The 15,697-nt window shown below is 29.5% G+C and overlaps 1 protein-coding gene across 2 annotated transcripts in view; it reads left to right on the forward strand.

Moving 5' to 3' along the window:
* The window catches only part of LOC107453510 (uncharacterized), a 30,771-nt gene that overhangs the window by 11,346 nt on the left and 3,728 nt on the right, over positions 1-15,697 (forward strand). For both annotated transcript variants that reach the window (XR_015430892.1, XM_016070378.5), the window contains exons 4-8: positions 2,449-2,500; positions 3,322-3,485; positions 6,903-7,283; positions 9,717-9,837; positions 15,001-15,141. Coding sequence is in view for 1 of the 2 variants with exons in the window: in XM_016070378.5 (XP_015925864.1) it covers positions 2,449-2,500; positions 3,322-3,485; positions 6,903-7,283; positions 9,717-9,837; positions 15,001-15,141 (859 nt within the window). In the remaining variant the exon portion in view is untranslated. The remainder of the gene's footprint in view (positions 1-2,448; positions 2,501-3,321; positions 3,486-6,902; positions 7,284-9,716; positions 9,838-15,000; positions 15,142-15,697) is intronic.

Genomic DNA, 15,697 nt, shown 5'->3' on the forward strand with positions numbered 1-15,697 from the left:
TGTAAATTGATAGCCGTTATATAATGTAAAAGTAAAAAAAGAGCTCTTAAAGCAGGTAGCTCAAAAAAATTTTGTTCGAAACACTATTTTGCTATTAACTATACATTTTATTTGCTTGTCTTATATTTTGCACTTTAAACATTCATAAAAAAAATAGCCAGAGGAACTTTATATGCTCTATAAAGTGTTTTGCTGGATAGTTTTACATTTTCAGAAACTGAAAAAGAATCACTGTTTCAATAAATGAAAATACTGCCATCAAAATATTTTCAACAAAACAGGGAAAAATAATAACAGAAAAATAATTATTTATTCGTAATAACATCCGAAATGTATTCGGTAAAAGCATCTTTTGGATTTGTTTTAAAATATTACTTTAAAGCAAGGCAAGTTTAAAATTCAGACAAAAGCTTATACGATGTTTATTACTTTCTGTCTCATTTATTTCTAAACAATAAATAGCTCATTTTGCTTCGTGAAATTCAAAAAATATTTGGGCTAAGATTTGAAGATATAGTTTCTTAAACTGTGAGTAATTTTTATTTAAAAAGTAATTACTTGTTTCAAAACAGGTGCTTATCTTCGGAAGATATGAGTGGTTCATCCATCTTGTTACGAAATTTTAATAACATGAATGTCTAAGTTTTCAACTTTATAACAAATAAAAAAGAAGGATAAATGAAAAACAGTATTTTAGTTTTATTGTAGAATAACGGAGTAATTTAGAACAGCCATTAAAATGTTTTTATGAAAATATTATTATTAATAAGTAATTATTAATTATTAATAAGTTTAATTATTTTACCATATTATATGCGATATATAATATGAAAATATCGATATTTCTTGCTATTTCACGATATTGCTCAGCGCTACTGTATAACAATCCATGTTTTCGCGAGAATGCTTAATACAAAACGTAAACTAAAAGCAATCAACTTTGTAAAAATCTCGCTCATTGAATATTCTTATAAATTTTGTTTGCCTAACTCATAAATGGTACTTCCGACCTCCTATTTTATGGTACAAACTATAAATTATAACTCGTCGATAATTTTGTTCAGCAAAAACAGGGAAGATTCACGGAAAACATAATCATGATAGGGAAAAAAAAATTTAATTGATAGGCGCTCTGCAGAAATATGACTTGTACATGATTCCTACTAACACGCTAAATTGCCAAAAAAAACTTTTTTGTTTCAGGAGAAGATCCATTTAAACATCCACGAATACGATAACATTATTTCGAACTTTGGCGTTTCTCTTAACGATGGTATCCCCCCCTTGTCGCGACAACCATTAGATGTACCTACTACCACTAATAACAGATTTTATGTCCTTTTGATTCAATACTAATGGCCCTTTACGATACTCTTGGATGCAGACAACGAAGTTAAACGAAATGGTAGTTGCGGTTCACGATGAGTTCTAAAATAGGCATGATGCCTCATTCACTTGACGATGTACGAAAAAAATATTTAGGAAAAAACTTCGCAACAAAAAGGATTTAAAGTAAGTGGGCAGTAAAATTGAATCTAGTTTTATAGGAATTTTCCTCCATTCAAAGGTAATCAAACTTTCTAGAATAGTTATCTTGCTGGTATTTTCCTTTTTAATTTTTCTCGGCGTAATAGTAGAAAGGAAAGTTATTTTTCGTAATGCTGTTTATTTTATATCCTTTTTGAATTTGTAGAATTTTTGGAATTTGTTTATACACTGTTAAAATTTTCATTCTAAAATTATAGTAAAATAACCGGCAGCTGTCTGTCCATCCGATTAACCGTAAAGTTTACGGTGAAGAGCATTTTTTTTCTTTATGGTTTTGAAACCATTTACAATCAGTATGGTTATAAAACCATGAATACAAAACTATACAAGTTTTACCCATTTATAACTAGCATTTTCAAAAACATAAAGAAATTACTTATTTAACTAGACATAAGAGCTCGGCTTTTCGTAAGGTACTGGGCATTGGAGAGTGTCGGACACTGGATATTCTTCGTGCGTTGAAGAGAATGGAGAAAACATTGTGGTTGTCAACACTATGACTCGAACTCCAGCTCTGCGGGTCATGAAATTGTCAGATAAGCCCGCTCGGTTATGATATGTATGCAGTTGCGACGAACTAAGTAGCTTCAGTTGATGGTTCTTGTTGGTGCGATGAAATTCTGGTTGCTTAACCGTATGAGGTGAAAGCAGTTAATTAACAGTTTTTCTCAAATTTATCAGTTTGATTACCATTTTATTTATGGTTATTTGACTGCTTTGATTAAATGTGGTAAAATAACCATTCAATAAATTGTTATTTAACCATTTTTTCCAAGAAATTTCTAACAGTGTAGAAAGGAAAGTTATCTTTGATAATGCTGTTTATTTTATATCGATTTTGAATTTGTAAAAAATTTTGTAATTTGTTTATATGATATTTATTACTTTTTGTATTTGCAGTTTCCAGGGTGCCAGAAAGCATGCCAATCACTCTCTAATGAAAATAATTTGAGTGAGTATTATCAATTCAATTCTTCATATTTATTAGGTCATCCCAGACAAAATAAAAATATAGTAGTATCAAGTGTAGAGAATTTTTATTCTCAATTTTTAATTCGTCGTAAACAAAAAATTCTCGATTTTCATTTAAACATTTATATATGTTTTCATCTGCCATCAATTACATAGTGTTAGTTAAGAAGTTTTGGAGAATGCGTACGATTTTGATCCAATAAATTTAGCAGAGGCTGTTTCTCAGTTTTTTTATTGATAATATTATTAAAAAAGTGGAAAAATTTCCCATGTTGTGAGAAGTTGCAGGTCCGGAAAATATGCTGGACTTCAAGTCGTTCAGTTCCTAAAATATAACTTAATTTTTCCAGAAACATATCTTATTCTGTATATTCTATTTTTCTTAAAATCATTTTTTTTGTATTTTCTGGTAGAAAAAAAATAAGCATCCTCTTTAAAATAACTTATTTGTTTTTAATTTTATTTATTTTTTTATACTTTAAAATTAAAATTCTTATTTATTTATTAAATTTCACGTAATTAGTTTTAATAATTTTTCTTTATTGACTTTGGCTCATAGAAATTTAATTTATTCATTTTTTATATAGATTTTTTATTAAATCTTTCTTTCTTAAAATAGAATATTATGCTTAAAAATTGCATATAAAAAATTTCAACTTATCGTTAATGTCATCGTAAATGCATGTTTTGTATTTTTAAATATTTTAATCTTTCCCACTTTATAAATGCATTCATTGTTTCTACTAAACAACGCCTATTATTTGAGATCTAATCATTTCTGTTCATTTTTGAATATTTCAGACGAAACTAGAGTATCTAACTTGGCTGTAAAATCAGTGTATGACCTTAGTACTGATAGAGTATTGTTGGAATGGATGCCTAAGGAACAAGCTGATATGAGTGGGATAGTACTGTATTCAGTACTCTTGAAAGACAAAAATCAAGAATGGGAACAAATAGCTCAGGTATAAATAAATCAACAATTTTCCTAACTTATTAAACTTAGGTCAAAATTTCATGATTCTAACTTAATGATTAAAGCTAAGTTAAGGTTGCAGAGTATCTGTGCTTCGGGAAAGTCATGAAAAATCATGAAAAGTCATGAGTTTCGGTATTGAACAAAATTTGTCATGAAATGTTATGATTTTAACTATTTTTATAAAAAAAATCATGGCAAGTTATGGATTTAGGTCGCTGGAAAATCTAATTTTTAAAATGGAGTTTACCCCCTCCCCAATTTCATGTAGTTACGAATATCTGAATTTGTAACAAAATCCCGACTCACAGTCATATTTTATTAAAATATCGAATGTTTTTATAATGTTTTTTTAAAAATTATGGTGTTCTTTCAAAAAATGAAAGAAAAAACATCATTTCTAGAGCGAATTATTTTGTGAACTTTCAGAATTTTTGTTATTTTATTTAATGAATTTAAAATTCTAGCTAAAGCAAGCCAGTCATTGGCGATTTTTTTTTTTTTTTATTCCGAAATGAGAGCAGAAAAATCTTGAGTATTTCTTCCTTTCTGATGAACAAGAAAAGTATCTTTAGAATTTAATTCTGCAGAAAAAAAATATTTGCTTTCATATTTTATTGCTTCAACTCTTTCTTTACTCTGATTTTTAAATTTAAAATCTATAAATATGAAGATGCAGAGTATAACAGTTAGGGTTATACCTATCATTTCGATTCATGTTTTTATAATGCTTTTTTGAATTCATTGCTGTGTTTTTGTTGGAGAAAATAGTAACTTCGTAAAGTCATGAAAAATTTTGGAATTAGTCATGAAAAGTCGTGAATTTAAAAATCTGAAATATAGCAAGTACTCTGTATGAGCTTCAAAATTTTAATTTACCTTAACTATATAACAGGTACAAATTCATTTGGAACTATCAATTTAATAATTCAATTTTATAGTTTTAGCTTAATAAATTTTTGAAAAAAATTCTTAAAATTGCTTAAAATTAACTCAATTTAAATTAATAACTTAAACTTAACAACTGAAACTTAAGTTAATTATTTCAACTGAACTTTATAACTTCAACTTGTAAATTTAAACAACTTAATCGTAAGTGTAATAAACTTATCGCGAACTTGAAAAACTTAAAAAAGAGTATCTTATTATGGAATTTAAGAAACTTTGAAAAACTTTTGAACTAAAAGCAAGTGTGTTGATTAAACAACGAACTTTTAAACAGAGTTCGTAGTGAAATACACAAATTTTGTTTGAACGTGTAATTATTTAAATGTAGGTTTAAAATTCCGAGAGTAATCATTTATAAAAGCCAAAGACTGTATTTATTTTGTAGACAATCCCTTATTGAGATGATTATTCTCATGCCGTGCGTGACGAGAACGATTGTGAATGGAAACTTGCTGAGAAACTCACGGTTGGTGGCAATAGTACAAGAAAATAACTAACAATTAGTGTTTCATTGAGTTGCTAAACTGAAGTAGAAAAATTAGTTTACGTTTGTCCGATACGGCAATGTAATTGATTTTGTAAGATTAACGAAAATCAAAATGTAAATTTTAAAGTAAAATTTTTTATTTCAATTGTTTGATATCAAAACTACTACGTCTATTTGTTTAATATTTTACCGAAGGCACGCGAAAAAAAAGGAAAAAAACTAAATTAAGGTACATATTCTAAGTGCTACACTGTAAAAAATTTCGTATCGAATTACAGTATAAAGTACGGGCACTTAGGGTGCAATCCTCTAATCCATTTTTCCACAATATCCATTTTTACCATAAAATATTATACCGTAATTTTTACAGTAATAGTTACTTAATTAGATTTAATTCAGTGATTTTACGATAATTATTACTGTAAAAATTACGGTATATCAGATTTTTTTGGGTAAGATTTTGGTTTATCAGATTCAGTAAATATGGATTTTACGGTAAAAAGTACCGGTGCTCTGAATGCTGGTATGCTCTGAATGCTCTAATTTGAACTAGATTTATTCACAGTGTACTAACGAAAATAAAAAGAACGGAACACTTTAATAACTATCTCTGAATAAACAAAACTTTCCTCGGGTCAATTTGGATGCCTGCCCTCAAGGTCGCCATCTGGAAAATATGGTCACCTTAGTTTAGTCGGAAAAACACTAAAAAATTTTAACCCAGAAATTTAGCAAATTATTTTTTTTTTTTCCATAAAAATAGTCTACTAGAATTCTGAGTTAACAGAAACAAATAATATTAAATTCTCTTGTGTTATAAGCTGGTTTAAAGCATTTTATATTCAAGTAAGATGTATATTTAGTTCTAGATTATATTGAGTGAGCCCTTTTTCTCCTATGCTTACAAGTACTAAATTTTTAAATTGAACCCTAATAACCCTTGTAAGACATTCAAAAAAGTATTTTTTTAAAAATAGAATTAATTTGGTTTAAATCCAAAGGCCTTTTACTTAGAATGTACATTAATTATTTAATTCTTCTCATCTTTTAAGAGATTATCAAAATAATTTATTTCAGTTTATCACCGGCTTTGAACAGCTCATCTTTTGTCGGATTTGCTGTTACCAAAAGTCAACTTGTAATTTTGAATCCTACCTAGAAGACAAGGGAACTCCTGAATCAAGCATTCAAATAATTTCGCCTTTCTGAAAGATTTATTAATTGAAACTGCCCCTCATTTTCGGTACAAGGAGGAAAAACACCTGCAAACCTCCCACTATTAGCCTGACGGATATGGGATTCTAAATTATCCACTAATTAAATTTGTACTATGGTCTGTGAGAGTTTGGTAGTTCCGAACTTGGATTACCTACACCCTTACCCTTCAACCACCGAAAAATTACTATTTTAAATAAAAATCCATAAATCTTCCTCCCAATGAAGTGATCCAAATTCGAGTCCCATCAATGGTTGGCTGATACGTATACTGCTTCCTACTCGCCCTGACCACAGTGTTGATGTAAATTATCCTCAGTGGTAGACGGATCATGGGTTAGAGTCCCCTTGCTGGCAGGCTAACCGTGGGAGGTTCTCGTGGTCTTCCTCTCCATGTAACGCAAATGCTGGTTAGCTCCATCAAGAAGTCCTCCATGAAGGCAAATGTCTCCCAATACTTGATCCAAGAGTTTCCTTGTCTTCTGGATTGGGTTCTAAATTACTAGACTACGGGGTTGAACATTAGTAGTCGTAAACCAAAAAATTGGGTCGGCTGTTCACCTATGGTTATAAAATAAAATAAAATGCTTGATCCAGTAGTTTCTTTGTCTTCTAGGTTGAATTTAAAATTAAATAGCTACGGAGTTGAGCTTTGCTAGTCATAAACTCAGAATTGGTTCAACACCGTTTATGAAATAAAACAAAATTCTTTTTCTTATTTTTCAGTCCCCATAATTTATTGATATTTTTTTTCAGACAACATCCCATGTTGTGCACATCAAGGGTAAAGTGATCAATAAAGATTCAGCAATTGGTTTACTTGCCGCCAATGCAACTCACCTTATATCTTATGCCGAAACGACCTATGTCAACAGTTTAATTCACAACTACAAATCTCCAGGCTACACTCGTGAAGGATCTTGGGGTCCTCATCTAATGTCTTTAGAACGTAGTAAAAATTCTCACAGTTTGTTGGCAACTATTACTTGGTCACAAACACCAAATGATCTAGGTCTCACAGAATACGAAGTTTCATGGAATGTAATGGACGACGCTATGGAAGTCACCGGACATTTAGTCACAGCCAACAACATATCTGTTTTAACTCTTTGGCCTGATTCGATTTATTTAGTTCAGGTAATATATATTTCAATTTAAAAAAAATTGTTATAGCAAAATTAATGAAACCTCACTAAGGATATAAGAATCTAGATTTTTATTACAAAACAAGATGGTTCGACACTGTTAGAAATTTTGGTATGATTTAAACCATATGTGAGAGATTTTGTGTAGAGTTTGTCGCATGTTAACGTTAATCTTATTTTTTAACCAGCAGCGATTTGTTGAGAAACTTTCACGCATGTGCTGTGAAGTTCAAATAGCATTAACGATCGAGCTGGAGGAAACTGTAACGCTTTACAAACTCTGTTTAATCGTAAAAATTTTAACAGTATGGTGCTAAGTTGTATCATAATATGGTGCAAATTAAACAGTCTTAAGCTCAATTACACGATATTATTGTACAATATGATCCGATATATTATTAAACTGCAGCAGCAACTTCTAAGCAAAGCATTTTTTAAGTATTCTCCAATTGAGGTTCTTATACTCATTACTAGTAAAAAAAGTTTTTTTTATTTGCCTAATTCAGTGAAGCTATTTTTTTACGTTATTAATACTATTAGTACTTTTTTCCTACGTTTATAACAGATAGTTGCTAAAAAAATCTATTTCTTTTTCTGAGAAAAATTAAATGAAATTCAAAATATAATAATTATTATTATTTTAAAATAAATTTTGTTTTATTTTAAATTATTTCAGTTCTTTAAATTTTACTTTTTTTCTAAGCAAACAGTGAAACAGTGAAAAGCAAAAAAAAAAAAAAAAAAAAAAAAAAAATCATCCAAGATAATTCAGTTAAGGAAAATTTAATGAACATTACATAAAATGTACCCATGCTAAACACACTGATCAAAATTTTAATTAGCATAGCAAAAAAAAGATTTTTCAGCCTGGCTTTTAGGAGAAATTTCTCTTTTAATTCGATTTTAAATCCTCTTCCTAAACAATCGAAAGAATCGAGAGCTAAGTTAGCTAATTAAAGCAATAAGAAATTCCGCAAACTGTATTATAATTCATTTCAGCGCGGGAGTAAAATTTCTCTTTTAATTCAATTTTAAGTCCTATTCCTAAACAATCGAAAGAATCGAGAGCTAAGTTAGCTAATTAAAGCAATAAGAAATTCCGCAAACTGTATTATAATTCATTTCAGCGCGGGAGTAAAATTTCTCTTTTAATTCGATTTTAAGTCCTATTCCTAAACAATCAAAAGAATCGAGAGCTAAGTTAGCTAATTAAAGCAATAAGAAATTCCGCAAACTGTATTATAATTCATTTCAGCACGGGAGTAAAATTTCTCTTTTAATTCGATTTTAAGTCCTATTCCTAAACAATCGAAAGAATCGAGAGCTAAGTTAGCTAATTAAAGCAATAAGAAATTCCGCAAACTGTATTATAATTCATTTCAGCGCGGGAGTAAAATTTCTCTTTTAATTCGATTTTAAGTCCTATTCCTAAACAATCGAAAGAATCGAGAGCTAAGTTAGCTAATTAAAGCAATAAGAAATTCCGCAAACTGTATTATAATTCATTTCAGCGCGGGAGTAAAATTTCTCTTTTAATTCGATTTTAAGTCCTCTTCCTAAACAATCGAAAGAATCGAGAGCTAAGTTAGCTAATTAAAGCAATAAGAAATTCCGCAAACTGTATTATAATTCATTTCAGCGCGGGAGTAAAATTTCTCTTTTAATTCGATTTTAAGTCCTATTCCTAAACAATCAAAAGAATCGAGAGCTAAGTTAGCTAATTAAAGCAATAAGAAATTCCGCAAACTGTATTATAGTTCATTTCAGCGCGGGAGTAAGAAGAGAAACGTCTCCGCGCTTGACATTGAGACAACCCTTAATGCGACACCAATAGCGACTTCTTTTTCAGTCACTTACTTCGCTTTATCATCTGCTACTATACCCTTCGTTTCTCTAGCTAATTAAATATATTTTAAATTTAAAAACTGCTTTTTTTCCCAGCAAAATTTCTCAAAAAGGACAAACTATTCATTCAAAAGAGGGAAATACTATAAAAAATGGTGCGAAATAGCATCAAATTTATTAAATATTCAATGTTAAAAAAATGCATATAAAGTTTGCGAAATAATGCCATACGATCGTCAAATAAAAATAACGAAATAGTATCGTCGCATACCACGTGATGAAGGCGGAACCAAGTGCCAACTCCTTTTGAACGAGCTATCGTATTGTGATATAATAAATAATATAATCCCTACTGAATCCAGCAAAACTTTTCGTACAGATTTTTGCGTTTAAATTTCTAATAATTACTTAATTTGATTGTGGAGATAGTGGCTATCGACGATGTCAACCTTCATCCATGCAAAGAATCGAGTTAACATGTCTTATATACTAGTGAATTGGAATTGTATTTTTGTGGTAGTAGATTGATAAAATGTGGGAGTGATAATAAATTGTACAAAGTATTTATTTTTATTTACAGGTCAAAAGATATACTCCATCTGGAGAGGGATATGAAGAAACTAGTGAACCCCTTGTTATCGATACTAAGTTCGTTGATAATTATCCAATCATATCAGAGTCTACTTTTTACAAATGCGAAGGTAAGATTACAAAAATTAATATTTAACACAGGCTGACAATTATGGAGCTCTATGAAAAATAAATTATTGATAACTTTTGAACCATTGATGAAATTTTATAACAACCAGGCTGTTATATTTTTTTTCTTTTGAAGCCAGTGCATTCTCAGTGCTGAAATAAAAATTTATCACCCTGAATAACTTTTGATCTAATTGTCGAATCGTCAGGACTTAGAGGACTTAATCTTAAGGGTTTAAAAGGGTGACCTTTTAAATAGTTATAATTAGTGCAGACGGTCTTTTAAGTTTCGAAATCATACACAAAACGTACCTTCTCTGAAAAAACGTAATTTTTTTTTTTTTTTTTTTTTGGCTGATTCGGATTTCAAACTTCTAAAATATATCAAATTTTAAATACCAGACTTTTTTAAAATTTTATTTCTCAGGAGCGATTCGACTGGTTTCTCACTTTTTTTTTAAATTTTGCAATCTAAATTGTATTCTTTAAAATGATGTAAGAAATTATGCACCTTACAAATCAAAATTTTTCCGACTGTTATGAAATAAAATAAAATCAAATAAATACTTACTGAAAATTATATTTTGCATAGAATTATCTTTGGATAAACGAATTTCATAATTGTGTGAAAAAAATTTTTTAATTCGCTTAAAAAGTTCTCTAGATATGGTGAAATACGCAAAGAGTACAGTTAACATTAAGGGAGTATAAATCAAAGTTTTACCCCGTCCTGCCACGGTCAGGGGTCATCCGGGGAAACATCCCATAATACTGGAGCTCCCTTTTTTTGGGGAGCCAAAATTCGAATCCGTCGTAAAAGGTATGTTTATTCAGAGAAAGTACGTTTTAGTGTCCGATTTAGTAATTTAAAATATAGTTTGCACTAATTAATTAGCATATTTGAAGTCGCCTCCTCGAACCATTAAGATTGAGTCCTTGAACGGGAAAATCAGATCATTAGATCAAAAGTTATTTAAAGTTATCCATTTTTTTTATGTTGCGCACTGTACATTTTTTTGGTGAAAATGTCTGAATACTGCGCTCCTTTGCGTACTTCAATTGTCAAAGACGACAAATTCTCAACTTTTGCGACAAAATGTTGCAGAGAAATATAGAAAACTCATGCAAACAGACTCGCAACTTTCACTCCCATAACTGCAATCATTGAAAGTTATGTTTCGTGACTTCAGCGAGTTTTGCAGAATTTCGCTACTCGTCCGAGTTTTGTTATATGCCAAATTTATTATATTTTTAACCCGAGTATCTGTATTTACTTTTAAAGTTAGAAAAAAATTTTTGAACTCAATAGTATTAAAAATTTTATGTTTTATATCATATTGCTCAATGCTTCTCAACCTGTGCTTTTCTAATGATAAATTCCAGAAAGTGAAAAGTATTAAATCACTTTCATTATTCTATGAAAATTATCATCTTCGGAGGTAAGTTAGCTTTTATATAATCTAGCTTTTTGTCGAGAATTCCGAGGAAAATGCTAATTTAATTCAGGTAAGAAGTTTTTTGTCGTCAAAATATTTGCAACATTGTTTGCATAGGGCTTATTTTCTTACGGGTTTGTATTTTTCTCTAAACTGTATAGTCTATTTCAAGATAGTGATAAATCAAATTTTTAATATTTTTTGAAAAACAAAAATGTGGTGTCTAATTTTGCTCATTAATCTGTTTCTGGAATGAAAAATAAATGTATTTCGCTTTATGTTCTTCATAGTTATTTCGCTTTATCTCAAGAACTTTTAAAGCGAATCGAACATTTTTTATCCACAATTATAGAATTCATTTATCCAAAAATAATTCCTTGTATAAAATTTTTTTTTAATTATTATTTAATATTTTTTGTTATTTTATTTTAAAACAATCGAAAAATTTTAAATTGTAAGACATACGAATTTCTATATCATTTTAAAATCAGTAATTTCAAATGACAAAATTTGAACGAATGGCTCGAATTATTTCTGAGATATTCTTTTTAAAAAGTGAAAAATTTGGTCTCTCGAAAATATTATTGGGTAATAAAAATTCTGTTAAATAAAAATATTTGTTTTATCTATCTAAACAAGATAAATAATGGTAAACCCTTGAATAATTTGCAAAAGGAAATTCTATTCGAAAATAAAACTTAATTACTACATAAAAAGCTGATTGCGAAACATTATCGAAAATATTTAAAGATAACTTGTTGCTCAGTGAAATTTCAAGTTTAAACTGAGTAATTTAATAATAACTCGTAACAAAATCTGTTTTTTTTTTTTTTTTTTTTTTTTTTTTTATCTTTTGAAAAGACTGTAGTTGCTAGAAATATTAACCACTTCAAAAAAAATGGGTCCCGGCCAGAAAATTTATGGAAATTTCTTTAGAAATTCAGTCAATGTAAACGAAATTAAAAGTATGCGTGAAAAAGGTCTGATTTTTTATCAAAATTTTATTTCCGCTAGAATGATTAGATTACATCCTTTCATTTCTTAGAAAAATCTTTTCTTTGCACTTTATGAGATACTGCAGTTAGATGAAGAAGAAAAAAAAAAGAAACTTTCATGAGAACTCAGTGCTGAAGAAAAAAAAAAGCACCGCTAAAATTCGTTTGTGGGAATTTTAGATGAGAAAAAAATAATTTAATTATAAAAAAGGCTAAGGGTTATTAGAAGATATTTGGGTGTTTTACTAAAGAGCTTAAAAAACATTGAAAAAGAGGCTATTGAATTCAAGACAAAAAAAACGATTGTCAGCATTACGACGTGATAATTTGGTAATTACTAGTCAGCACCTATTTTAGCGTATTGGCTTTTTTTTTTTATAATTTTTTAAAAGTTTCCTAGCTGTTCTCTTTAATTAAAATAAAGGAAAAATCTCATATATTGAAAAATTAGTTTATTTTTACAATAAAGTAGTGGAGAATATTTATCATACTTTGGATTAATATTTGTAATTATTTATTTAAAAACTTTTTTTCCCGTTAATTAAAAATTTTAGTTTTAAATAAATATTTTTCAGGTGAATTAAAATTTTTTTATTTAATTTAATTAAATTTCATAAATTAAAAATTTAATTATTTTATTTAATTCATTAAATTAAAAATTATTTATTTAAAACTGAACAAAGCAAGAACTAGTTTTTCTGTTCTTTTTTTTTTAAATACCTGAGTAATTTAAAATAAATGAACTCAAAAGATTTTCTCATGGATCGAAATTTCCTAAAAAGTAACTTTTGAGCACGGTGGCTCAGGGGATTGAGCCCTCGCCTCACAATGAAGTAACCCGGGTTCGAATGCCAGCGATGGCTGGTCGATGGGAATTCCGACCGATACCGACCACAGTGCCGACGTAAAATATTCTCAATAGTAGACAGATTATGGGTTAGAGTCACCTTGCCATCTGACAAACCGATGAAAGTTTTCCTGGCTTTCTTCTTTATGTAACGCAAGTGCGGGACAGTTCCATAAAAAAGTGCTCCACGAAAGCAAATTTCACCCAATACTGGATCCAAGAGTTTCCTTGTCTTCTGGATAGGGTTCACAAATGCGAGGCTACGAAGTTAAACATTGCTAGGCGTAAGCTCGAAATTGGATTGCCTGTTCAACAATATATATATATATATATATATATATATATATATATATATATATATATATATATATATATATATATATATATATATATATATATATATATATATATATATATATATATATATATATATATATATATATATATATATATATATATATATATATATATATATATATATATATATATATATATATATAGGTAACTTATTTTTTGAAGAACGTAGACGTAAGATCTCCCAGAATTTTTTAATGAACAATTTTAATTCTTTTCTTAAGAGAAAAGATAAAAAGCTTTTTTTTTCTTAAATCTAGAATACAATAGACATTGTACTAAAATAATAAAATTTCAGGTCATATGTATTAAAAAAAAATTTCTTTTTAGACCATTGAATCATACACACCTATGAAATGAAATTTCGATTTTTTGTTTCTTCTTTTTTTGAATAGCAAGGAAAGTACAAAAACAAAAGACTAACTGAAGTACAAAAAATTTCGATTCAAACTGAACAACTTGTTCAAACTTGTAGGGGGGAAAGAAAAAAAAAGTAAGGATTTCAGACGCTGGAGTCATACATATAATTTTAAAGAAGTAGTCCAATTCTCAATTTAAGTAGTTATTTTTATAAACAATCAATTTTCAATATATATTTTTTGCAATTTGACACGAAAAAAAAGACGTTTGAATCTTAAATCCTTAGGGAAAATGTTGTCCCGCAGTGGACTGATCGTTAAGACACGGTTCCCAGCAGATCACCGAAGTCAAGCATCACTGACTGCGGTCAGTGTGCGGGTGGGTGGCCACTTGGATCAGTCTGCGTAGGGACCGAGGGTGTGCGGTATTGGTCCTCGTTAAACTACTCTAGCGTAAAGTGCTCGACTTCGCGTGCAGGTCGTCGGGCTACCGAAGCGGGGGTGCCATCCCCTCTGAGGAGGATCAAAATTGTGATGGCATGTCTTCGGATCCTCAGGGATGTTTCCCAGACCGTCGCCAATAGCCCATTGTGCAGCTCTAGTGCGACGTAAATGAACAAAAACAAAAAAACAAATAGGGAAAACGTTATACTCTACATTGTAAAACAATTTGGTGTATTATTGCCCCCAATTTTGATGTTGAAATAAACTAAATTTTTCTTATAGTGCACATAGTCACATTTTTTATTTACTGTTTCCCAGTTATAGTATCGTTTATTTATTCTTTTTTGTTTATTTATTACACATATTTTCAAGTGCATTGATATCAATTCTATAGCTTCATTGCAAAATCGTTTCGTCTAAATACCAAACTCATTTTTAGTAATATATAAGCACAAATTCTTTCAAACAATTGTTATTTTATAATTTTTAAATATTTTTGTAACGATAACTTCAGTTATGTACTTAAAAAAAGTATTTAATTTACTTCAACACCGAAAATGGGGGCAGCTATCAACCAAAACTTTTTAAAGTGAGGATTACAATTAACAGTCAATAATAGATAAATGATTTTATAAACGATATTACTTATTTAACAATATGTTTGTTTTTGTTGATATACGTATAAATTATTTTGATTGTTTTTATGTATGTATTATTTTTTTCCTTTCAGCTTATAAGCTCAGAGAAAGGACTTTTTGGATTTTGAGCATAATTTTGGCATTATTTGGAGCAATAATTTGTTTTATTGGAATCAGACATCGAATGCTAACTCAACAAATTAAAATCCAAAACCAAACTTCACACCCAAAAGGTAAGAAGAATTTTTTTTTTTTTGTCTTATGATCTCCAAATAACATCTAAAATCTAAACTTTTGCAATACGAAGGTTTTCCAATCTTGAAACTATAATTTTATGAAATCAATTTTGTTTTAGTTTAAGTTTGTATCACATAATTCTTTATCCTTATAATTTTGAACCTATTTTGGAACTTTTTGGAGAATAATTAGAAAGAAATTTTATTTTACTTTATAAACATTCACATAGTGGACTGATCGCAAAGATAGGATTCCCACTAGAACACTGTATTCAAGCATCACTAGCAGAGGTCAGTAAGCCAGGGGGTGACCACTTTAATCAGCCAGCGTAGGAACCGAGGGTGCGCGGTATCGGTATTGTAAGGAGCTCGACTTCACGAGCAGGTCATCGGGCTACCGAAGCGCGGGTGCCATCCCCTCTGCTGAGGATCAAAATTGTGATGGCATGTCTTCCGGTCATACTTAGGGATGTTTCCCAAACCGTCAGCAATAGCCCATTGTGCAGCTCAAGTGCAACGTAAATAATGTTAAAATTGAGAATGATAAGTCACA

This window comes from Parasteatoda tepidariorum, chromosome 12 (assembly GCF_982258835.1).
Source record: "Parasteatoda tepidariorum strain Cologne lab strain chromosome 12, Ptep-v5.0, whole genome shotgun sequence".
NCBI classification, from domain to species: Eukaryota; Metazoa; Arthropoda; class Arachnida; order Araneae; family Theridiidae; genus Parasteatoda; species Parasteatoda tepidariorum.